Source organism: Strix aluco, chromosome 18 (assembly GCF_031877795.1).
Source record: "Strix aluco isolate bStrAlu1 chromosome 18, bStrAlu1.hap1, whole genome shotgun sequence".
In the NCBI taxonomy this organism is placed as follows: domain Eukaryota; kingdom Metazoa; phylum Chordata; class Aves; order Strigiformes; family Strigidae; genus Strix; species Strix aluco.
In genome coordinates, this window is record NC_133948.1 from 2,427,986 (window position 1) to 2,452,942 (window position 24,957).

Below are 24,957 nucleotides of genomic sequence, written 5' to 3' on the forward strand. Positions count from 1 at the left end.
AGGCATGTGCTTTGGTGTGCCTTTTAGCACTGACTGAACATACTAGTGAAAATCAGCACTGGAAATATCCCCCTCGCTCCTAAAGAATAAGTCTTCTGCTTCCTGGTGTAGTTACCGCTTCTAATTAAAGCTGTCATCTGTTGAGGCAATTGTACATGCGCATGCTTATCGCTGTTTCTTGTCAGACCTACACAAAGTACTTGCTCCCTGCAACATTTTCACCCTCTGTTTTCTTTTTCAGCAATGTGTGTTTAGGATGGAAGAGCTCATGGGTTGATAAAAGTCTTCCCGCCTAGTTCTAATTCTGTGTTGTCTCCTGCCATCATTGCTGCTTAGCTTGTGTTGTCTGTCACGAGAGCTTACAAACAGATTATGTTTCAGGAATGATGAAACCTTGTCTTATGTTTTTCAGGCTGGAATGGCACTTTATAAGATTGTACCCAAAAATCCTTACTATTTTTGGTCTGTGATGAGCCTGATTATGCAGGTGTGTACAGTGTTGCAAATGAGTTTGACTTTCCCTGCAGATATAATGCAAATATAGGAATGTTCTGAGTGAAAATATTAGTTTATTTTAAGTAAAATGTGTGTTTGAACTGTTTCTGTATTATGCTGGGAGGACTGAGCCCTCCTGAAGTATCGCTATTGCTGTGGTCCAGAATGAACACTGTAGTGTTTTTATAATGCAACTTAACTGGTCTGTCTTGCCACATTTATACAACTTGAATTATTCTCTCACCTGGACTAGTACCCTACTGTCTTTTTAGTTAGAGAGCTGATGAATAAAACCTCAAATAGCTGCAACTCCTCAGGCAGAACTGTGCCTCTCTAACTAGGTTATAAAGGCTCTAGGAGGAAATAAATGAGAGCTCTGGACTTAGCCTGTCGTTAAGACTGCAGAAAGTCTGCAGGAAGAGACAGCAGATCAGCTCTTAGTTGAGATCACGGAGTCAGGCACTGATCAGATGGCCTGACAGAGCGTTGGCCAAACAAAAAATATGCATGGGGGCGTTAATCGCGTTTTTCTAAACTACTGTGCCATGGAAAACACAAATATGTTCTTGCTACGTGTTACTTGCCTTGGGTATCGTGTGCCTAGGTGTGTGAGTCTCTGGCCAGTGTAATTAAGAGTGAGCTTTTCCGTGTATCACTGGTTTTATTGCTGCCTTTTAACAGGGCATTTGCTCTCTGCACATGGCAAATGGCAGCTCTGAAGGTGTGATTTTGGGCAGGGGGGATTGAAGCACCTGAAGTCTTCTTTTTTCCTCTTCTAATGTGAAAAAAGCAGTGGGTGGGATAACACAAATAGTTGATGAGCTGTTACAATAATTCTTCTCTTCCTTAGTCTATTTCAGCACAGGATGAAAACCTCTCAAAGACGATGTTTTTGCCACTAGCTGAGAGAATGGTGGAAAAAATGGTGAAAGAGGATAAGATTGAAGCTGAGGCTGAAGTAAGGCTTGCAAATACTTTCAGCTTGATTTGAACATTATTCAGACAAGGAATGCACTGTTAAAGGAAGTTGATTATTTTAAGTTTTCCAAGATAATAATCAGGACTGTTCTGGAAGTAAATGTGAATGTAGGGACAGGAGAACCAAGAGCAGAGGGTTGAGAGGGATTTGGAGTTGTGTGGCCAAGGAAATTTTTTGGCATTTGATTTGACGGATTAAGTACTTGGTTTTACTCCCTGGGAGGCCCCAAGAGAAACTTCAGGACTGAGAATGGAAAAAAGACCTAAATTCCTGACTGCTCCACCCTCTGGGATGCTAAAGATAGCTTTGCAGGCCTGGCTATCTCCTATTTCTAATGACAGTAACACAAGCCACTTTATTTCTTGGCACACCTGTGTATTGTTTTACTAGCAAATTTCATTGCAGTCTAATCTTTCTTTTAAGGTCGAACTGTACTACATGATTCTGGAACGTTTGGAGAAGTATAAGGAAGCTTTAGATGTTGTGAGAGGAAAACTAGGAGGTAACTTAACTCTTGTCAATTAATAATCACAGTTGTGCAGTTGTGTGGAGGACACAATTCTCCTTTGCTTCAGAATTGTCCAGTGGTTCAAAAGAGAAAAAAAAAAAAGGCTGTAAGAAGCCTGACTCTTAGCACCAGTTTTAAAAATTGATGCAAACTTTGGAGGTGCAGACTGGTTTTACCCACCTGTTTATGGTATTTAAGCATTATTCAGTGATGAACTCTGCAGAAGTATGCTTAGCAGTAGTAAATCAATAGCATGTTAGTTTGTTGTAGCTGCCATCTTAAAAAAAAAAAAAATTCTTAATATTCTGTATTTTTGAGGAGTCTTTCTGTTAATTAAAATGCACTTGCAGTTTTAAGGAATTGGGATATGAAGGTTTCCGTAGGAAATCTGTCCTTTCTATCCTCTGAGGGCTTCTCTTCTGTTCTTATTACACTTACTGTTTTGCATCCTGGGCTATAATAAGAAGCTTTGTGCAGAAAGTGGAGAAGGAAATGCATTGATTAAATAAACTTGCCCTTCTGTTTTTAATTTAGAGAAGCTGACAAGTGAGCTCCAAAGCCGCGAGAACAAGTGTATGGCAATGTACAAGAAGCTGTGTAGGTGGCCAGAGTGCAATGCGCTGTCGAGAAGGCTGCTGCTGAAAAAGTGAGATTATATTTCTGCAGTCCTACTGAAAAACTGAAGAAAAATTCCTGTCTGGTTGTGAATTGCCTTGTTTAGTGGCTTTTGTAAATGGTAGTTAAAATAGAAGAACATCAGAGGCTCTCAAAGCATGTCCAAACTCCACACTCCAGCACTCCAAAGCCTGAGGAAAAGGGCAGCAGAATGGAATGTGCAGGGGACATGGTGAAGGTCGCAGGGAGAGTCAGTGTCAGGACTGCATTTGCTTCTTTTTGAAGGCTGACTTGGGCAACACGTTAATGCAATAAAATTTTCTTTCCCTCCTTATTTCTAAAGGCTGTGCTGATTGTCCAGCTCTAACTTTCGTGGTGGGAGAGGAGAACTGCATTTACATTTCATTTTCTGGAACTTCATTTCTCTCACTTGGCCAGACTTCATACTGGGAGATGCATGTAATGCTTTGAACAGATGCATCAGGAGAGAGCATGCTAGTATGATCAAATCTGTCTCTTGGAGCTGTCAAGAGAGATTTGTTGTTTGCTTTTCTTGTGTTTAGCTGTGCCCTAATCTTAAATGTAAGTTAAATACAGAGGAGAAAAGTCCGCCTTAGCATTTTGTGGGGATATTAACGAGCTCTGATTGAAATGTAAATGTTAAGAGGAGAATTTGTAGCTTGCCTCAATTCTTTATTGAAATTGTTCCTTTAATACGTTTCAAGAAATTCAGGATGATGACATTCTTTAGGATGTGAGACCTTTTCAAGGAAAAATGATTCTTATTACAGTTGTTTTTTCTGTAATATGAATATGTGCTATTTCTTAAATTCAGCTGTTGCAAGGAATGCAGTTTTAGAAGTGAGTTACTGTTTTGGCAATTCCCTAAACTTTGTCCTGTGCCTGATTTTTTGTTTCAGCTCAGATGATTGGCAGTTTTATATAACTTACTTTGATTCAGTGTTTCAACTCATTGATGAATCCTGGACACCTCCACCAGAAGAAGAGCAGTAAGTTCACAGTTTTGCTGTGGATTTGTTTTTCCTTTGTGCTACAGCAAATTGTTTGCATTGATACATTTAGTACAGCGCTGTCTGCATCTTTGGGTGACTCCTTGACATCAGACCCCCAGTGATGTGTTCTCCCTACTTTGTTTTGGAGGCTGGCAATAGTTTATTGGAAACAGCTGTATAAACAGTGGTTTGTACGCTATAGAACTCTTCTGGTTCATACTTTTCACGGTGATTGAGAGAGAATCCATCATGCCAGATTTCCTTAAGAGTATCCCAGGGGTATGCTGAGCATGTGTTATCAATGCCCTAGCAATGGGAAAAATAAAGAACCTCTTGTCTCTTCAATTGCACAGCTCTTTGGAAGGAGAGGTACACTATTCTATAGAGCAAGCTGTGAAATTCATAGAAGAAAGGATAACGGAAGAATCAAAGAGCTCTCGGCCACTTCGGGGACCATATTTAGCTAAACTGGAGCTGATCAGACGTTTGCGATACAGAGGTTGTAATGATGAATATAAACTAGGTAAGAGCCACGAACTGGATGATGAATTAATCTTTTGGAGAGAGCACACAAACTTCGAACAATCTCTTTGCTAAATCACTGAGTTAAATGCAATGCCTGTTATGAAAATGTACGTGCTGCTGTCTGTAGGTAAAGAATTGGGAAAGCATTAGAAGATGAGCCTTGAAGAAAGGCAGGTAGTTCCAGACTACTCCAGGGCTTGTAAAAGCAAGCAGAGAAACTTTGAAAAGGACCTGTGGGATCTAGGAGCATATGGTCACTGACATCGTAATGAAAAGTGCATTCCTGATGCGCTGCTTTTGTAGGAAGTCCTGCTGTTACGCTGTAATCTCTGGGTGGTTTTTCATTTAAGTTTTTTGGCAGTAGTACCAGGTTTTGCTTTTTGAAAACTTGCGTTTAAAAATCGCATTTAGGGAATCGGTGAAGGAGAGAATGTTATTAGAGCAACATCTGTGCTACTTACTAGTTCCTTTTGTATTTCCATCCAAAAATAAGTGTAAGCGGAGGCTGTGTATGTGTCGTGGTTTAACCCCAGCCAGCAACCAAGCGTCACGCAGCTGCTTGCTCACTCCTCCCCCATCCCAGTGGAATGGGGACAAGAATCGGGGAAAAAACTCGCAGGTTGAGATAAGAACAGTTTCATAATTAAAAGATAATAATAATGATAGTAATAAAATGTAATTGTAATGCAAAGGAATATAACAAAGAGAAATAAAACCCAAGAAAAGACAAGTGGTGCACAATGCAGTTGCCCACCACCTGCTGACGGATGCCCGAGCAGTGATCTGCTCCTCCCGGCCAGTTCATGTACTGGGCATGACAGCCTGTGGTGTGGAATAGCCCTTTGGCTAGCTAGGGTCAGCAGTCCTGGCCATGGTCCCTGCCAGCTTCTTGTGCACCTGCTCGCTGGCAGATAATGGGAAGCTGAAAAATCCTTAACTTAGGGTAAGTGCTACTTAGCAACAACGAAAATATCTGTGTGTTATTAACATTATTCTCACACTAACTCAAAACACAGCACTGTACCCTCTACTAGGAAGAAAATTAACTCTGTCCCAGCCAAAAGAAGGACAGTATGCATGCCTGTTACGCTATTTTCTGCCAAAGTAGCTTGAATGAAGCTCTTGGGTTGTTTTTTTTTTTAATGTGTCCTTGGTTACAAAAGACATTGAGCCTCTGTTAAAATCTGCAGTAGTGCAGCTATCCCTTTTCTAAATTGCTGTGTAATCTTAGGCGGGGGGAAAGCATTACTGAAGATTTGGCAGATTTAACTTTTGATGGAGCATATTAAAAAGATGAACTGGCCTTTTTCCTAGGTGATCCAGAAGAACTAATGTTCCAATACTTCAAAAAATTTGGGGACAAACCCTGCTGTTTTACTGATCTCAAAGTATTTGTGGATCTCCTCCCATCCAGCCAATACACGAAGGTAAGGAAAGATAAAGAAGGGGTGGCAGGAACTGCAGCACTCGTTTGCACTCTGGTGCCTTTTTCTTAAAATACCTGCGGATCATATTAAAAGACTGGAAACATCAAATTTTTACCTTCTGTAGAAATTCAGAAAACTCTTTGCACTGTAGAAAATACAACAAATATCTGAATACGTTGAGCAATTTCATTCAGAGGATTTTTACTGGAGACTAAAAATGACGTTTGATCTTGCAGTCTCAAACCCAGCTGTAGTATTCATTTGGCACTTTTATTACCATTTCAAGGTGTTGGGGTACTTTGAGAGGGTCTTGGTTGAATTCTTGTATCGAAAATGAAAAGCTCATAATGCTGATGCAAGTTACAAGATATGAGCTCGTATCTTGTAATGAAAAGCTCCCTAGGAATTGTAGTGCAGTTGATAAACTACCCAATTAGCTCATTTTTAAATGAGTAAACTCTGCTTTTGTTTATAGATCACAGCTTATGAAATGGAGTAACATAATGCTACAGAAAGGCCACCCTGTTCATTCATTTGCAGTTCTCATTGCTGTGGACTGTCAATTTTTTACAAAGACATCTTCCTCTCTCTCTTCCCTCCCATCACTTGTTTTTCCCATTAAAGTTATGTGTTTAATGGGAAAAATCTCATCCGATTCAGGTAGGGTGTCACGTAGATGTTTTGCTTGACTCTGCTGCGGTGCTAAAGAATGGACACATTGGTACTGATCAAGGGGTGAACGAGAGACCTACTGCAACTTTTCCAGAATCTCTTTCTGAAACAAGCTCTCTTTAGCTGAAAAGACTATTTGTGCAGAGTCATGAGCAGCTCGTTAAATGACTTCAGCAGCTGGGAATCCTGTCACTCACCCCATTGTTTTTCTAAGCCATTGTGTAGAATTATCAGAGCCGGGGAGGACTAGACAGAGAATCCTGGATCAGCCAGAGGCTGTTGATAAAATGTTTGTAAACAAAGTGGAGATAGTGTTGTTGTTTTGTAAACAAAGTGGAGATAATGCTGTTGTTTTCTTAGTTTATGAAAATATTTTTAGACTGCTGATGCAGGCTCTTTCCACAGCCTCACTACTAATGGGAATGGTGGCCCTGGCATGTATGGGTTGCTGCTGATGTTTTATGTTTAAAGGTATGTTTTTACCCCACTGGCAAGAGATGTGGTCAAAAGGATATTTAACTTGTAGTTCTGGAAACGGTGATACCATTGTAAGGTAACCCTGAAGTACTGGACAGGTTTAATCCTAAGTTTCCAGGAAACAAATTCTAAACCCGGAGCAGGGAGAATGATATTTAATGATGATAGTTTAGGCTACAGTTTTGTCGCAGTGCTTGTAAAACCATGACTTTGAATAAGTTCTCTAAAATGTTCTGATTGGCCTCAAAACTGCTGCTGGTTTAATGAATAGATCGTATCATACTGGCATATTAGAAGGGCTTCCCAGTGTGTGGCTGTCCTCTGGCTGTCGTCTCTCAGAAGCGTGCATCTGCAGGTGTAACTCGGTCAAGGAGACTTGTAGCTGAAGAGGTTTAGTGGTGCTGAAGTGCTGATGAGTTTTTGAAATCTGAGAGTTTAAGTTACTTAAAATATTTATAGATTGTCTTAGATTTATTCTTGTTTCACAGCAAAAGATGCTGAAGGTTGTTGTATCCTAGATAAAGTAGCAGGGTCACACTGAGGCTATACACAGCTGGGGGGGGGTCTGTTTTTTTTTTTTAAGAGTTTTGAATAGCATTACAGTTCAGTAGCTGAGAATGTGGCAATCTTGCTGGGCCACTAGACACACAAGATATTCCAGAAATAATCATCGTAACATCGCTCTTGACTTCTTGGAGGTGTAAATTGGAGTATGCAGCCTAGTGATTTGGTTGACCTTGCTCAGCTTGGCAAAATCTCAAACTGAAAAGATTCATCAACACAGTCTTCATCAAAGTCTGTGGGAAAACTGGAGTTTGTGTGCGTGGTGCTGTGTGTTCCTCCTGTCTAGCTGTCATGCTTTTTTTCCTCAGGCATGCATTTGATGCAGTTCTTGTGTTCAACCAAGTGTAGTAAAGCTGAATTCATTGGCTTTAACTCAGTTTTCAGTTTGTAAACACTGTTGGATTTTAGGGCAACAAGAAACTGCTGTCCAGCCGTGACTGTGTGTAGTGAGAAGTCTGCTCTCTAAAATTGTAAACAATGAGGCTGCTTTTCTTACAACTTAATTCAACAAATAAGTCATTAATCAAAGATGATGACCTCACTGAGTACAGCGCATTACTTCAGAGTTGAGAGAAAATGTAATAGCTAGTACAAAACCAGTTTCCTGGAAGTGTGCTGTGAAGCCTTTCAGTAGCTAATTATTTTAATTGCATATGTTATTACTGTGAGTGTTAACAGGTGCTTGAACTCCCTTGTGTGTCAATGTATTGGAAATTTGCCTGTGATTTATTTTTTTTCCTCCATCTGTTTGATGAAACTTAGTAAAAGCTATTGAGCGCAACCAGAACTGGGTGCTCACCACCTTTCCAGAGAAAAAAATAATTTTGAATCCAGCTCTTTAAGCAACTGATTTCGGTGGGGTTGATGCTGACATTCCCACCTTGCTTTTCTTTTTTTCTTGATTGGAGGGAGGAAATGATGCTTTGTTTGTGCAGATGCCCTGCAGAATTTAAGAACAGTGTTTCTCTTTCAGTTCATCAGTCAATTGCTGGAAGTAATCCCTCTGTCAGCAACAGCAGAGAGTGAAATCGCGCTGCCAGCCGATATCAAAGCTCTGCAGCAACATCTGTGTGTGGTGCAGCTCTCAAGATTGCTCGGGATCTATCACGCCATGGATAAGAAGCAAAAGCTGACTGTGGTCCGGGAGTTGATGTTAAGATACCGTCATGGATTGGAGTTTGGTGAGAAAAATCTTGAAACAAACATTGCAGTTCGCATGCAGCTTTTGATGTTCAGAGCTTTTTCAGGGGGGCAGAACACCACAAACTCTGATGGCAAATACCACTGTTGGTGCACGGCACCCATCATGCTGCTAGATAATACTTTGGCTTTCTCCTTTATGATTAAGATACTGTGTATCTTAAAGATAAATGAGACATTCCTGGATAGTTCAGATGGTACATTTGTATGTTTGCAAAATTGCCTGTGCCTTTAAGCAAAGCCAGGCTTTATCATCACTGATGTACATAGGACAAATACATGGGCAATAATATTAATTTGTAAATCTTGCAGTTGTAGGAGAGTCTTTTCTTCTTCAGCAGATGTCAACGTATGAAGTGGCTCAAAGTCCACTTGCGCGATGAGCAAATGCAGCATGTATACAGTTGTTTCAGTTTTTAAGACAACTCTGGATTTTATAAACTAAGCTGTGGTTATCATCTGCCAGATAGCTGTGTCATTTAATAACGCTGACAATGTGAGAAGCAGCTGACAGCACTGTTAGTAATTCAAGGGTAACTTTTTTTTTCTGTTTAGGGAAATCTTGTTTGAAAACTGAATTGCAGTTTTCAGATTATTACTGCCTGCTTGCAGTTCACCTGCTGCTCGATTTGTGGCTAGAAGGTATGTTCCTAAAGTTGTGTCTTGCTTAATACCACCCTGGATGATTGTGATGGGGAGACCGTGTCTCTGTGGCCAGTGTGGACCTGGCATGGCTTGTTAGGCCCATAGCTTCCTGGGGTTTTTTTTCTCAATATGAGGTATTTCAGGAGTTCTGTTCAGTTGGTGTTTGATCTGAATTTCACTGACCTCTAAAGGGGTTTAATTTTTCTGATTAATCCTTGTAAGTCCTGGCAGAGCTTTGCTGATGACTCTCGCAGCTCAGTGTTGGCTGTCTTCAGAAGCTCGATCCGAGTTTCCCATGTAGGTAATGTTTTCTCTCCCTTTGCACGAGTTCTGCTGACAGCTCCTTTCTGATATCAGAGGTGTTTTGAGAGCATTTCTTTCCCTCCCTGATGTACTTTGTCTTTTGGATCCCTTGCTTCTAGACCTTCTGCTGTGACCTGTCGCCCTGTCCCGAGTATTCCTGTACGCCACATCTGCTCTGCCTGTTAGTCTCTTAATCCCACAGAGTCAGTCTCCAATGTGGCTGTTTGTGGGCAGTGTTTATATTCCTGCCCTTCAGTGTAACTGCCAGTCACGCCTTTGTCTTTCCCAAGGAAGATTTAGTCTTTAACCTGAATAAATCCATCGTCAGGTTCCTGGCTGGTCACTGGTGGCGTGTGGGCTCTTGAATTCTTGGCTCTGTTCTGCTTTTTTGCATAATGCTTGGGAGTGCTCTGTATGGAAGTTAGAAATCCTGAACAGTCCAGGACTCATCGGGGCAGGTTGCTTCTGCAGTGGGCTCATGTGTGAGGGCTGTGCTCTCTGCAGACGTGAGCTAGATATTCCCCATGAAGAATTATGCCTCCACCTTTCCCTCAGAGGGCAGCTATAATGCCGGGGTGGGTGATATGTTTTAAGGGCAGCAGCGTGGCTGACGAACGCCATCTGCATGTTTAAATGCATGGAACCATTTTGAGAGGTGTGTAACGTAAGGAAGCATCAGTGCCGAAGTGAATTGTGCCATCGGTGTCCAGTGCCTCTCTCTGACTATGCCTGGCTGTGTGCTTTGTCTTTGTCACCAGGTGAAGAGACGGCTGTGTGGCAGTGCCTAACTCTCTTAGAAGAAGGGTTGTCTCATAGTCCTTCTAACGCTCAGTTTAAATTGCTGCTCATTCGAATCTACTGCAGGCTTGGTGCATTCGAACCTGTTGCAGAGCTGTATTCCAGCCTTGATGCGAAACACATACAGCACGACACCATCGGGTGGGTAGTATATACTGAGAATAATTGGTGGTGGTGACCCTCCAGTAACCAGTCCTGAGATCTGCAGTTTCCTTTGCTACCAAAAGTTAGCAGATGATCAGATTTTCTGTAAAAGTGTTTCGGAATTTTGTGAGACACATCTACTAGAGTATGCTCCCCTTCTTGTGGAGTATCTTTCCTGTATGATTTTAATCTGTTTTGGGTTTTCAGAGTATTAACTAGGGGGAATCTGAAAGAAACTTGTGAAATGTGTATCTTGATGCCAGTCATAGCTTGGTGTTCCAGCTTGTGTAACTGCTCAGCAAAGCTTGGAAGCGCTAGTTAAAACAAACACACCAAACAAACACACCAAATGGCCTTGCCTTGGTTAGGTAAAGCTCTTGCACCCTTAACAAGGTGGATGGAGGAACTCTGAGCCCCCACATACTGTTTTTAAAAAAAGAATTCCTTGTGTTCCTTTTAAAGGCCTGAATTTTAGTACGAATGTTGTGAATGCCCTCTGTTCAACCTCCAGGCTTTTCATTAAAGCTGGACTGTGCTGCAGTTCCCTGTTCAGAGCTGTGCTTGAAATTCAGGTTTCCCCAGGGTTGTGTGCTGATATCTGACTTGTGCTGTGTTGTGTTGCAGCTATCTTCTGACGCGCTATGCAGAGGCACTGGGCCATTACGCTGCTGCATCCCAATCCTGCAATTTTGCACTCAGGTTTTTCCACTCCAACCAGAAAGATGTAAGTTGAAAGAAACCTCTGTGTCTGTGTAAGAGAGCAGTATGTCAAGATGCCTTACAGAAGTCTGTGCCCTAAGTATGGGCTTGCAGAAATGTAGTGGTTGATAACATGATAACCACGTGATAACAAAGAGGAATAATACGTGTTTGTAGTAAAGGTTGCCTCAACCTCTGTTTCTCGTTACAAGAATTTGTAACTTACTGTTACATATGGTTTTGCTTTAGCTTTCTATTTATAAAAGCCAGTTTTAATGCTCCTCAAAAAATTGATTATGGTATGATTACTTTTAAATGAATGGACTGTGATTTTATGCAATAATTTCAGTGAAATGGCATGTGAAAAATAAGTCCTGGTGTCATACAACTTCTAGCATTTGGGAAAGTCATACAGCAGCCAGGGATGGTGGGTCAAGGTGATGATGGCATAGTTATGAATCTTTCTATGACAGTCACCGAGGCAGCGTGTTTTAGTGGTGGCTGTCCTGGGCACACAGGGGTGGGGGGGAATGCACATCACTTTAAAAGGTAGGGGAAGCAGAAGGAACAAGGTGGGAGGATTTCAGAAGGTAAAAACTGAACCTTGAAGTCTCAGCTTCACTGAAGGTAGAGCACAGCCCGTGGCTAACTGCGTTGTTTTGAAGTGATAGGGATTGAATTTGAAAACCTGGTCTTGTGCTAATGAGAACTACCTGTTTTATTCAGTTTACCCCTAAAAATGATGTGAATGAAAAGAAAATTGTCTTGAATGAGAGTGTTGGGACTGGAATGGAGGAGATAGTGAGGAGAGAGTTCCTGAATTTCTCCAAAGAGTTCAGGTGCTTCCTAAAATGCGCGCCATGCTCTAGGCATCTAGCATGCTTGTAGCTTGCTGATTAGTAACTGTACTTGTCAGTAATCTTACTTGGAAAGTACACTGATACATTCATAGGGAGAATAGCAATTCTGTTTCAGAATTCCCAGGGAATCCATGAAAAATGGGCTAAGTAGGAGAACAGGGGAACAACACATTTTTGAAGCCTTGATGGAAATATATTGGGCAAATAGGAACAGAAGTAGTCCAGAACTGCGGCAGGGAAGTATATGCATGTCAGTCCATCTCCCTAAGACTTGCAAGGCAGTCCCATTCTGAGAAGTGGGAATATATCCTGTATATTCATAATTTACAGTTTGATCACTGTTGAGAGGTAGGTGAAGAAAATTATTTTTACTTAAGAAACAAAGGTGCAATCCAGTTGTAACTCTTCCAGTCAGCCACTGGCTACATTGGCTCCAAAGGCTCTGCAGTCATACAACTTGCTTTCCCACTGTCCCAGCAATAGATAAAAACACAGGACTTGTCTGTGCGGAATAGTAAAGATGCTAAAGGTGTTCACACGATAATGCCTCAAAAAATACCCTTCCTCTGCTGGCAGCCCAGGTTATTCCCATGTACAAGATACCAGTTGCCATTTACCTGTGCCTGGAAGGTAGATGCTGAGTTACTGACCTGTGTCTGATGCAGAAATTTTACTGAAGGGAGCGGGATACACAGAGGAGCACGTGGATTGTACGATGGGAGCTCGTTCTTGTCTGCTTCCCTCATTTGCTTGTTGTTTAAGCACTGATTCTACTTGCTAAGAGTCTTTGCATTCCTGGGTGCGATGTTTTGTGCTGGAGTGAAGCCCTGGATCCAGACAGCTTTCTCCTACATGTCTATTGTTGGTAGTGACAGCTTTTTTTTTCTTTTAAAATGAGGAGTAACTTGTTCAGTCTTGTTTAAAAGTCATTCGGTGGATGTTAATGAAAAGCATACCTGGAACCAACTGTCTGAATAAAACGCGTGACTGATGGGTGCCAGGGGAAAAAAAGTGAACCGAAAAAATGATTGGGTGTGATTTGTCTGCTTGGGAGCATCAAGAAATCATCTTTCCCTGGAAAACAATCTGAAGTAACTTCAGGTGAGGTTACCGTGGAAGAAGGTTGTTCCCTTTGGCATGAATGATAAAAGTGCTTGCAGCACAGAAGAGCTGGTTGTCTCCAGTAGCTCAACATCTGTACCCGGATGAAGACAGCCACGTTCCAAGTGCTGTTGCCAGAAGAATGCTGCTCGGCTCGTGTTCCAGAAATCCCAACAAGGCAGTGCCTGAATGCTTTGACCTGCCTCGCTACTGCACCTTAGAAGGTTGAAATTGCAAGAGGGGCAAAAGTGGTGCAATCAGCATTATCCAGTTCTTCGTGCGACAAGATAAGGACGTGACTCTGGAACCCACTCACATCATGTCTCATCTTGGAGACAGTATTGCAGCCGAAGGACCATGAGCCATTGTTGATCTTGGGTAGCCAAACCTCTTGTGTGTTCTGGACGCTTCCAGTGGTTATCACCTTAAGATCCTTTTAGTTGGGAAAAGCATCAAAAGCCGTACTAATTTGCAAATAGCAACTGACCTTTAAACCAACTGTATAAGGTGCAAATTGCAGGAGGTGAAGGCTCAGTTCAGGGTACTGCTCACCTGGGATGGTGGCATGGCAAGAGTGGAGATGAAAAAAGGGATTCCTTACCATAAGTCCCAAGTATCACAAGGTCAGAATCTGCTACCGGTTTCTGTGCTGCTGTGGTTCTGCTGGGGTTGCCCCTTCGTACTCGGGGTCCTGATACCAGCTTCCCACTCAAGTCCCTTAATGACATCTAGCTGCAATGTTAAAGGAGGACTATCCTTTAAAAGTTACCTTTTTCCATGGGTTCGATACTGCCTGCTCCTCTCTAGGTTGGTGCTTAAGACAGCTGGCACGTCTGCTACAGCGCAGAGGACGTGTCCTGCGGCACGCTGTGCGTGGGACTCTGCCTAGAACAGGAAGTGTGGGATATAAACGAAGTGGTCTGGCATAAAAATATAGCTGCTGATTCAGACTGATTGCTTTGGATAAGTACGTGTTCCTTCTGACTTGCTGAACTTAACAGCCTGGAGTGAATCCTGTTTAAGAGTGGGTCTCATGAGTAACAGCCATCTAGGATGCTGTGCAGTCCCCACAGTATTTCTGCTCTGGGAGAGGATGCCAAGGACAGGGAGGAGAGAGAAGGCAGTATTGCTATATTTGGCCAAAACTAAAAAGGCAACTTTATCCTTCTCAAGATAGTCCGCCTTTAAATATGCAGAATCACAAGTAATCTCTCTAATTTTCTTGTGTCCGTCCGTCTTTAATTTCTCCAGATACTGCAGGCAAACAGAACACCAACGTGTCCTATGGGGATTTAAAAACCACGTCGATGCAGTTGAATTAGCACCCATAGCGCAACCCCGCAGCCTGACAATGAACTCTGCAAGGCTGTTTATCAGAGGGTATGTTGTTGAATATTTGGCATATTTTTTTCATACAGTGCAAATAACCAAATTTCTTAGGGAAAAAAGAGCTACCTAGAGGACATTTCTTATTTTGGAGGGGGAAAAAAAAGGTGGCTTTCATCTGTGAGTGCTAGCTTCTAGTCTCTCGGAGCCTTCCAGACAGGTTGAGTCTGTTAGTACCATATAAAGTTCAGTTAACCAAAGGCCTTTTTTGGTGCCTCTCGTCTTCAGTGCATTTCATAATCTTGTTCAGCAGAAAGTATTTGATTTGCCAGAATTTCTCAATTGTGGAGTAATTCTGATGTAAAAAATATAGCCTTTTGTCTTGACTGGGAGCATAAATAGTTCACTCTGTCTCTACAGCTAGAAATTTTCAATAAAATGTAGTGCTTTTGGGGGGCTCCTTCGTCATACTAATCTCCTTCTGGAGATTGCTTGGACTGATGTGAAATATTAGTTCTGTGCCTTGTATTTATTGCTGCTGAGGGGAAGCAGACTATCCCATGGACCCTGAGTTTCCTTTGGTGTTTAGATTGTATTGTCATGTGTATACACTGCGTGATATTATCTTGTGATACTGTATTCAAAAATCTAATAAAAAAAAAAAAAAAACCAAAAAATGTGTGAGTAATTTTTTTAATATATGTTGCGGTAATATGTGATGCACATCCAAGTCAGCTCCAGAAAATCAGGGATATCTTTATTTTGCCTGAAAGTACATCTCACAATGAAACGATGATTTAATGATTTGAATAATGCACCTCAAAATTTTAAAAAAAGGAGGAGGGGGACGGGGCGGGGGGGAAGTCTTCTAAAATCATCTCTCCCCTCTAAATATTTTTCAGTTTCAGTGGTGACAGGAGCGTCATGTTTTAGTGTTGGTTTGGTTATTAAATCACACTGCCCGGTGGAGCATCTGGGCATTCTCAAATTAAAGTAGCAAACTGCCAGGGTGACCTGGACAAGCTAAAGTGCGAGCTGCTCCCAGGGCTTGAGCTTCTGCCAGATTCAGTACCTCTGGGTTCATTACAGCCACAGAAATGCAATTTCTTGGCAGTGACCTTGTTAAACTCCAGTTATTCTGAATTTATGGAAGTAACTAATACAGCGATGGTGTGTGTTTTCTTCCAGACCTCAGAATATATCATTCAAGCCTACAAGTACGGTGCATTTGAGAAGATCCCAGAATTCATTGCATTTAGAAATAGGCTGAACTCTTCCCTTCACTTTGCGCAAGTTCGCACAGAGCGGATGTTGTTAGACCTCTTACTTGAAGCAAACATGTAAGTACAGCAGCAGTAAGTGCAACACGTGGAAAAAAAACTGGAGATTTGTGCATAAGCAGAACCTCAGCCAAGTGGGAGCTTGGTTGCACTTGCAGGTCTTTGGCTGAAACCTGTGAGCTATGTCTCTGCTTCCTTCAGCATCCAATGGTGTAACATTTCTGACACCAGAAGAGTCAAACAGTGGAGAGAATGTGATGTTAGCAAGCTGTGTTTTTCGTTTCCAGTGATCAGATGTTTGATTTTAATCTTGCTTGTTCTTATGTACAGATCAACCAGCTTAGAAGAAAGTATAAAGTCCATGAGTCTGAGCCCAGAGGAGGATGACATTCCGTGGAAAGATTTGCGTGACAACAGAGACCTGACAGTCTTGTTTAACTGGGATCCAAAAGACAGGTGAGTAGAAATATCCTCAGCTGTAGAGTCACACCTTTTACCTACAGCACACATGGCAAAGAAAATCCTTTTAGGGCAACCTCTGTATTTAAATGTTCTCTAGGCTGGCTAACTGCAAACTTAACAAGCATCATTCATCACTTCTAGCAGTGCTGCCTTTTTACGTATTAATACAGTTTTCTGAATTTCTGACCACTCCTTTCTCTTCATACAGTATTTGATAACCTTGGGTAGGCTTTTGTACCTGAATGAAGCTTGCTACTTTGCAAAATCGAAGCATTTGCCTGAAAACATTTGGTGCCTTTCTCTAGGGACATTTCTGAAGAACATAGGAAACTCTCCCTGGAGGAAGAAACCATGTGGTTGCGAATCCGGTCTTTAACTTTAAGGCTAGTAAGCGGACTCCCAACTCTTAGTCACACTATTCAACCAAAGAACTCTGAAAAGACTGCAGAGAACGGCGTTTCATCCAAGATTGATACAATTCGATCCCTGCTTCAGCAGCTGGAAGCGGCAGTGGATTCAGGGAAGAAGTTTCTAGAACAAAAAATTCAGGTACCCGTTAAGGAAAAAGCTATCCCCAAATATTAAATGAACGTGAATGCAAGCAGAGAAACTGAATGCATCTTGTAACGTCCAGCGGGCTGCAGAATGCTCTTAACTGACCCTGAGTTTGTAGTGTATGAATCTGACTGAGAGATGTGCCAGAGACAAAACACTGTGTTCTCGATAAGGAAAAGCTGCAACACCTTTATCTTTTTCTTTGCTTCTTGCCTAGTATCCTGTCCTTGGCCCTCCTCCTACCCGAATGGCTGGCTTCTTCAGTAATGGCAGCTGTCAGTGCCAGACTAGCTTGTTTTATCTTGTTAGTGATATTTATGAACTAGATACCAATGGCTTAGGTAAGTGTTTGAGGGGCAGGGGTTTAACCAGATTGTCATGATGTGTGGTGGGAGGGAGCGAGGTTGGTCTCCATTTAGCTGGAAAACTACTAGGCCTTGGATGAGGTGGACCCAAACTGTTACTTGTGTGTTAACTTAGTGTCATTCAAAAAATTATCTGGGAGACAGTGCCTTAATTTAACGTTTTATGCAAGTCTTCATTTTTGTACAGTAAATGTCGATGTAATACCGGATCCTCTTTGAAAGCAGTTGCATTTGCTGTGACTGCTAACACTAAATTACATTTAAATGCCTCGTGGTTTTCTGGAAGCAGAAAATACACAAACTTGTAGTTTATAGCTACTTTTTTTTTTTTCTTTCAGAAGATTCAGCAGAAATCCAGGAGAGAATAGGGAATAGTTTCAAGTCTTTAGTAGAACGACTAACAGGTAAATGGTAATTCAAGAATAAACACTGGTGACTGTGCTGTGAGGATGTGCTGCTGAGTGTGCTGCAGTTATGGGCAGTGTGTTAATGCATCTGCAGATCCCTTTGAGAGATACTGGAGATCAAGGCTGAGACTGCCCTTGGCTTGTCCGATCATGAAGCTGTTGCATGCTGTGGAATGTCGTTATGTCCTGTCATTTCGCTATCGCAGCCTGGTCTTACCGACTGTTGTCTCCCTGGGACTTGGTTCAGGTGTGCTAATAATAAATGGTGTGGAGATACTGTCTGTAATGAAATACAATTCAGAGGAAACTTCAGAGCTGGACCTTCTCGAGAGGCTTTGGCCAAATTCATCATTAACTGCTTAGTGCTCAGCCCTCTGACAGCTTTGCACGTTACCCTGAGATACATACTGTACAGAAAATATGCGTTTAAGTTGATCTCTGTGTCCTGAATAAGGTTTTTCTTTTTTCTTTTCAGACTTGTTCAGTAAATGTAAAGGTGATTTGATTGAAGTCAGAGATGGCACCTTGAAAACTCATCCAAACCTGTTAGAAAACCTAGTCTTCTTTGTTGAGGTATTCTGTTTTTATTTGAAAACTAGAAATTTTGGAGTACTTTAGGGTAGAAATGTTGGGACGAAAACACCGTGAAAGTTCTTTGATCTCAGTCATTCATGAAAGCAGAGGGGTTTTTTGTTGCATATTTTAACTACTCTGAGTCTTACCAGTAGGAACACTAAAACAAGTTTAGAAGCCTCCTGTAAATGCAACTTGTAACATACTTGTACCTTTTTTCCAGACGATCTCCATTGCCCTGTGGGTATCAAGTTACTGTGACAGTGTCCTCCGACCTTTTAAATCCAACCTGCAAAAAAAGAAGAAGAAAAAAAAAGAAAGCAGTGTAGCTATGGTAGGGACAACATTTCTTTTTCTCCCCCACCCTCAATCCAACAGCATACTTATAATGAAAGAAAAATGAGGATAGATAACGTGTTAATAAGCTGTTTTTCATAAACTTTGCATTGTAAGGCTGATGTGGGTTAGAGATTACTCAGTGCTAATTTTTGAAACTCCTTTTCTATTTAAAATCACATGGTGACGTGCCATATCTCTGACATCATGTGACAGCTTTTTAATAGGGAACAGTTTAGAGTATCACAGGCCTTGAATGCGCTGCAGTGAACTTGTTAACTGGTGATGTTTACCTGGGTGGGTAGATTATAGCTTAGCACGGTGGGGGAAGGAATAGAATGATAGACATCACAAAATGAGTTGTCATATAGAATAGTCATTTGAATAGACATTAATATGCGTCTATAAATTAAAAATATGTGTTTGCTTTTGTAGCCACCTGTATTTACACATTTTCTGGATTATGTTACTGAACTACAGACGTTAACTTCCAATGTAATAGATCACATCAAAGGGCTTGAAATAATTCTGACTGCACTAAAACTTGAAGAGCTGTCCCTCAAGGACACTCTGCTTTTACAGGTAAGAACTTGTGGTGGTGTTTGTGTGCTCACTGCATTGGTGTGTGACTGATAACAACCTGTACGTACACGCTTATGGGATACCTTTGTTGAAAGCGAAAACATTTTCGCCAAAATGTTTTACTGGAAGGGGAAAAAAAAAAAAAGGGAAAATGAACAAAAAGCACCTGTTATGATTGACTTCATTGCTCCTAACCAGAGGTTAGGGACCAGACTGCTAGAAAGCTTAGTTTTAGACTGGTAAATTGGGGGGGAGGGTTTATCATGACACAGTGACTTTGCCTCATCTGATCAGCTCCAGCTCACTGCACAGAATAATCTCAAGAAATGAGATCCCAACACAGGAATTTTAAAATATTTTCATTTTGTGTGATATATTAGTGAAGAAAAACTTAGAGTTTTAACATTTTGTTGTCTGTGATATGACTTATTCTGTTGTCTGTATTTTATGTGCCATAATGGATGTAAAATACTTATTCCAGGAAAGATTTGAGATTCATCTACTGCTGATTAGTCACTTCCCTGGAAACAATTACTTGATCTTTAGAGAAAAGCAAGTGACAACTTCCCCCCCACCCACCCCTTAGCTATATAGGGAAAACCAAAGGCAGGAGTAGTAGGCACTACACACGCCAAACCTTATGCCACATTTAGATATGTGAAACATGGGCCTAATGAGGAAGCTTGGCTTTTTAAGCCATTGCAATCAGAGTTAGTTAAACTTTGGTAGACAAGTTAATGTTACTGTCGTAAGGGATCTTCTAACAGTTCAGTACTTAATATGACTGGGTTTATTTAAAACAGCGGTTGAGATCCTGAAAGTATCTTTGAAATAGTGTCAGAGTCCAGCTAAAAAGCCTAGAGGTGACTGAAAGCATAGAACTGGAACACAGGTGGGGATCAAAGGTGCAACATAACAAAGTGGTGGAATAAGCATCATCTTCTGATAGACAGGGGAGAGGGCCTGGGGGGTGGCGAGTCGTGCCCTTGTCGAAGGAGGATTGCGGATTCCAGGAGAGAGGTTTGAGAGGGTAGTTGTCTCCTCACCAGTATTAATTTGCAGGGTAGGAGAGACTGAGTAGGAGAAGGCACAGGCAGAAGTTGTGTTACCCAGGACCCCTACAAACTCAATTAGGAATCAGCATTTAAGACAAAAACAAGTCTCCGGTATATTTATCTAAAATGGGAAATTTGTCCTATAGGGCATTGGTGTTCAGGTTTGTCTAGGTGGGAGATGTGAAGGCTTTTGAATTGGGAAGGATTTAAAAGCTGCACCCATCTATTTCAGAACTACACTTCTGTCTACCTAAGCTGCTGTTAGCCAGCTTGTATTTTTTTCAGTTAGGTTGTCCTGGTTTTTTTCATAGCACATTATTTAAAATTTCCCTTAATCTCATTGCTGTATGAGGCTGATGTAGAAGTATCTCAGATACACATTGAAAAAAACATACTGCAAAACCTGATAGAAAGCAAGGAAATCCCCTTAGACTGTATTTAATGCAAATTTGAATAAAAACCTAGAAAGTACACTTTCTTATTATCATCAAAGAATCTTCACTTTAAAGGGGTAAGACACTTTCAGGTAATTGTTGTTCTTTGTAATTTCTGGTGCCTCACTGAGTCAGCAAATTCCTCCATCTTCCCTTTGATGCAAAGCATCGAATTACTACTACACAAGGCAGATCTGGAAAAAGTGACCATTAGCATGGATTTGAGCAGAAGCATCTGTGGGAGTCTGCAGCTTTTCCTGTGTTTGTCCACGGTGTTTGTTGTTCTGTTTGTTGTTTGACATTGTTGCAGTAAATCCTGATAAGTGCACTCTGTATAGCTCTGCTCAGACTTGGAGCTATGTTTGCAGCTCTGTGTTTAGAGCTGTTGAAAAAGTCCTCTTGCTGCTGATGGGAGATTTTTCCCACTCGGGCTGTGCCTCACAGACTGTTCTGTTCGTTATCTGTGTCTGCAAATGGCGTCCTGATAGCAAGTCACCTCTTGACAGGACAGTGTTTATGGCTGCTGCTGTGGGTACCAGGAGTTGCTCTTTCTGCATATAGAAATACAGCATCGTTCATGATGGGTCAGTGCTAACCTCCCCTCTACCTGCAGGAGCCACGCCAACAATTCTGCACGGTGGTGGCTCCTAAAAGCCTTTTAGCCATGGGCATTTTAGAAAACAACACGTTAAAGGGTATCTGATCCCTTTGGGAGGGCTAGAACCTGTCCCAGGTGCCGCAGCTCACCGTGCTTTGGAATTTGGTGTAAGAGCCTCTTTGCTGGTCAGTGTTCATTTGGCGTTTGACTTCAGTTTTCTGTATAAGAAATTCTCTGCTTTAATAAGTGCTGACTAAAATAAAATGCTACACGCGCTCTCAGTTTCAGCCACAAATACTTTGCACGAGGATATTTCCAGAAGTTTTGAAGAAAAGCTAATGTTTTACCAGCCCTGTCTGGGCAATATCTGCAGGCATTACTGCTGCTGAGGAGGTGCTGCTTTTTCTGTGCTGATGACGTTCACTTTGTAAACTTGCACTGTGGTCCTCATGAATTTCTTATCAGTGTTTGAGGTGGTGGGGGAAGTTTAATGGGAGGATTTAAAGAGTTGCTGTGGAGTGAATGATTTCTCTTTTGCATTTTGCAGGAAGAAAAAAAGTTTACAAAGACTGTGCAAGGGAAGGTCCAGAGCAGTTACCATCACTCAGTTCAGGAAATTGGAGAGCTGCTGAAAAAGAGACTCGATACCATTAAAAAACTAAAGATTTGAGAAATGCATCCTTGACAGACTCCACAGGGGAGTGACACCAGAGTCCCAGGCAGAAGCAACATCCAATATACCATCACTTTAATCCAGAACTTCCTCATAATGCATGAAGGACTTAAAATCATAAACCAATTTTTTTAGGTATTACAGATGTATTGAGCTGATTTAAATTATTGTACATAAATGAGAAGCAGGGACCCTTATCGGGGTTTGACCACTTTTTATACATGTTCATAAGTTTATTGCAACAGGAGAGAATTAACTTTCTTCCCTTTTGATCTCTAGAAACAACTGGAGATGGTCTTTAGAAGCAGCAATAGAAATCCAGTGTAAAGCATATATCTCAAAGGAGCTGTATTTTCATCACCATACAGTGTTTATAATTTTTGTATGGTCCTTGCCTTAGAAATGCAGAAATTGTAGATGCCCGCATTCGGCCATCTCCGGTGAAATGAGCCCGTTTTGGAGCTGCCTATTTTGTCCACAAGCCACCTGGTCCCACTGAATGAATTCAGTGTGTTGGTGGAGCAGGGAGAGGCGAGGCTGGGCTGGAGGAGCACCCTCTGCGTCCAGCCTGCCAGCGGAGCCCAGCCCTCCGCCGCAGGAGGGAAGAGGTGCTGTCGGTGTACACGCTGGTTGTTTTCACCATTCGGAAAAATTTGCAAACCTGATGAGGAGCAAACTTGGCCATTAAGCTTTAGAGAGAGAGATGGGAATCAGTGTTTCAGCAAAAAAAAGACAAAAACCAGAGACCTTGTATATAATAGGTGCAGTGAAGTCTGACACTGCGGTCTGATTTCGTGTCAGTTTAATGTAAAACAGCAATCATGACTTTTTAAAAGTGTATTTAGATTACTGAAACTTTAAGACTTAAATATTTTAATAGAAATTAAATCCTCTTGGCTTTGGTTTTAAGTTGGCAGAGGTAACTTTTGCTTCCGCTGTGGTATGAGGCTGAGAATACTTTTTGTAACTGTATGCTTGCTTTTTGCAGTTATCTTTCATTATTCAAGTACTAGCTCATTAGGCATTCTGGTAGAAAGTGCAATCGCATCATCTGCTCCCACTGAATCTGCATTTCTGCTGGGTTTTTTCATTTTAAAGGAGTAATGCAGCCTAAAATTGGTAGGGGAAAAAAAAAGGTACATGTACCTGCAATACAAGGGACAGGTCAGACTTTACAGATTCCTCATCTTCTGATTTAAAGCAGCTAGTATCTGAAGTCTATATTTAAAGTTTTAAGAGAGCTGACAATCCTACCTTTGTCATCTCTTCTGAGTATGTTTTGTTAGTAATGCTAGAATGTTGATGAGAGTATTTTTTTAAAATAAATCCCCTGTATAAAAAAAAAAAAATATACACATAGCTGCTCTTGCTGGATTTAGTTTTGCTTTCCCCCATCCTGAAAGGGAAAGAAGAATGTCTGCAGGTTGTCTAAATTGTAATGGATGTCCTGATGGTTTAATTGCAATGTCTGGTAAGTGCTCTGGGCTGGAGGAATACCAAAATGTGTTAAGTCTGTTTTATAGTAATACTTTTCCTGAAGAAAAAAAAAAAAAAAAAAAAAAAAAAAAAAAAAAAAAAAACCCCACAAACCAACAACTGAACTCTTCTATGTTGTATAGAAATACTTTTTTTGAAAGAAGGGTGCGCTCCTTAAATTAAAGCAAGACTGATGGCTGAGTTGATGCTTTGAAATGTGTAGGGTAAGTGGAAACAGTCCCATTGCTGAGGTGCTGTGGTTCCTAGAGAAGCACTGAGCCAGAAATCTGCACTGCCCCTTGTCATTCGGAGGCAAACTGCTGTTGCTGAGGTTCCTGCCCCTCTCTCCCCCATGGCAGTGCGGCCACCAGCACTGGATGTAAAGTTGACAGAGCCTCATCCAGAGGGGACGATGCGGGGGCTGAGTTACGCTGGAGTTTCCTTCCACCTGCTGCTACAACAGGTTGAACTCAACCAGTCGTATCAATAAGCAATGGTGAAAATGTAAGTGAAGTGTAAGGTTAACGTAACGAAGCTTTTTAAATCCTCCCATGTGCCTGAAAGCAGAACTTTGCTTTAAAAAAAGGTTTTTCTGCATCAGCTCCCTTAAAAGCAGAATTGAAACTGCTGGGGGGGTGTGGGGTGTGGATGTGTGTCATCTGAAGCAAAGCCCGAGAGAGGATGGAACCATGGCTCGCTCTCGCTTCCCGTCGCAGCGTTTGGCACGGCACAGGCCCAGCGTTGGCTGGTCACTCCAGGCATCCCCGGGCCAGCATGGGGGAATACTGACTGCGCTTCAGTGTTAGCTGCTGCCCCTTTCCAGTTCTAGCCACTGGCAAACGATGAGCTTGTCAAACAAATAAAATTTTTGGATTACTCGGTGTTTTATAAAACCAGATGCCATCTCTTCACAGCTGTAGTTTCTCTATAGGAGGAAACCATGTACAAAAATGACTACATACTGACTGTTTGGTGGCTAGGGAGAGGGAGAATTTCTCTCCCCCTATAAATTGTGTACAGTTAAATATATTATATATTTCTTACAAAAGAGTATTTCCCCTCCAGAATATGTCCCACAGGGACCTGATAAGGAAATTCAAGCTATAACCCATTGCTGCTGTTCCCCCTCTTCCACTCTTGGGATTTTTGTTTGTTTGTTTCAGATTTTTTTTTTTTTTTGGGTGATGAATTGAAAAACATACCTAGAAGAAGCTACCAAGACTACTGTTTACAGACTGAAAAAATACTGCTTTTATACTACTGGGATCATGAGCCACGATCCTTTTACAGATTTCCTCAGCTCTTCTCTTTGCTTCAAATCAGTGTCCGATGTAGATAAAGGTCAGAAGTCTCCTACCCTGCTTTGTCTACATACAGGACAAAATGTACGATGCCTGTTTGTGTTGCCCATCATTTTTGTACTTTTTAACTGTTCAAAAATTGCATTTATATTTTGCAGTCATTGATAATCATGACTTTATTTTAACCGCTAGTAAGCTTAGAGGGGACTTTTTTTTGTTGTATCTGCAGCCTTACCTGAATTTTCTCTTCCTTGATTATTCATTGTTAATTTATGACTGTAGAAGATATGTATGCCTCAGCCTTCTACGGACTTAAGTGACACAACTGCAACTGATCTGCTTTAAACTGGATGGGTTTATAATTTATATAAAAGTCAGTTTCGTTACAAATCAGTATTGCTGCCTCTCATTTTTCTGTCTGGGTGCTCTGGAAGTGATGGAAGTGCTCACCTATGCTCTCTACCTTTGCCAGCCCCTTGGTGAAGCCAGATTATCCTGGTGCAGGGCAA

General features: G+C 41.5%; 1 protein-coding gene across 3 annotated transcripts in view; it reads left to right on the top strand.

Annotated features, from left to right (window-relative positions):
* NAA25 (N-alpha-acetyltransferase 25, NatB auxiliary subunit) overlaps positions 1-24,838 on the top strand; it is a 32,709-nt gene extending 7,871 nt beyond the window's left edge. Inside the window, exons 5-24 of one of the 3 annotated variants that reach the window (XM_074843973.1) lie at positions 413-487; positions 1,346-1,453; positions 1,898-1,976; positions 2,517-2,628; positions 3,518-3,607; positions 3,964-4,133; positions 5,450-5,562; positions 8,249-8,456; positions 9,031-9,117; positions 10,182-10,362; positions 10,990-11,089; positions 15,540-15,691; positions 15,962-16,087; positions 16,399-16,642; positions 16,866-16,989; positions 17,352-17,417; positions 17,896-17,993; positions 18,217-18,327; positions 18,765-18,924; positions 21,558-24,838. In XM_074843973.1, the coding sequence (XP_074700074.1) occupies positions 413-487; positions 1,346-1,453; positions 1,898-1,976; positions 2,517-2,628; positions 3,518-3,607; positions 3,964-4,133; positions 5,450-5,562; positions 8,249-8,456; positions 9,031-9,117; positions 10,182-10,362; positions 10,990-11,089; positions 15,540-15,691; positions 15,962-16,087; positions 16,399-16,642; positions 16,866-16,989; positions 17,352-17,417; positions 17,896-17,993; positions 18,217-18,327; positions 18,765-18,924; positions 21,558-21,652 (2,499 nt within the window). In that variant the 3' untranslated portion in view covers positions 21,653-24,838. Of the gene's footprint in view, positions 1-412; positions 488-1,345; positions 1,454-1,897; positions 1,977-2,516; positions 2,629-3,517; positions 3,608-3,963; positions 4,134-5,449; positions 5,563-8,248; positions 8,457-9,030; positions 9,118-10,181; positions 10,363-10,989; positions 11,090-15,539; positions 15,692-15,961; positions 16,088-16,398; positions 16,643-16,865; positions 16,990-17,351; positions 17,418-17,895; positions 17,994-18,216; positions 18,328-18,764; positions 18,925-21,545 lie in introns of all 3 variants that reach the window. The other 2 variants (XM_074843970.1, XM_074843971.1) reach the window with 2 other exon arrangements.
* Positions 24,839-24,957: the final 119 nt, after the last annotated feature.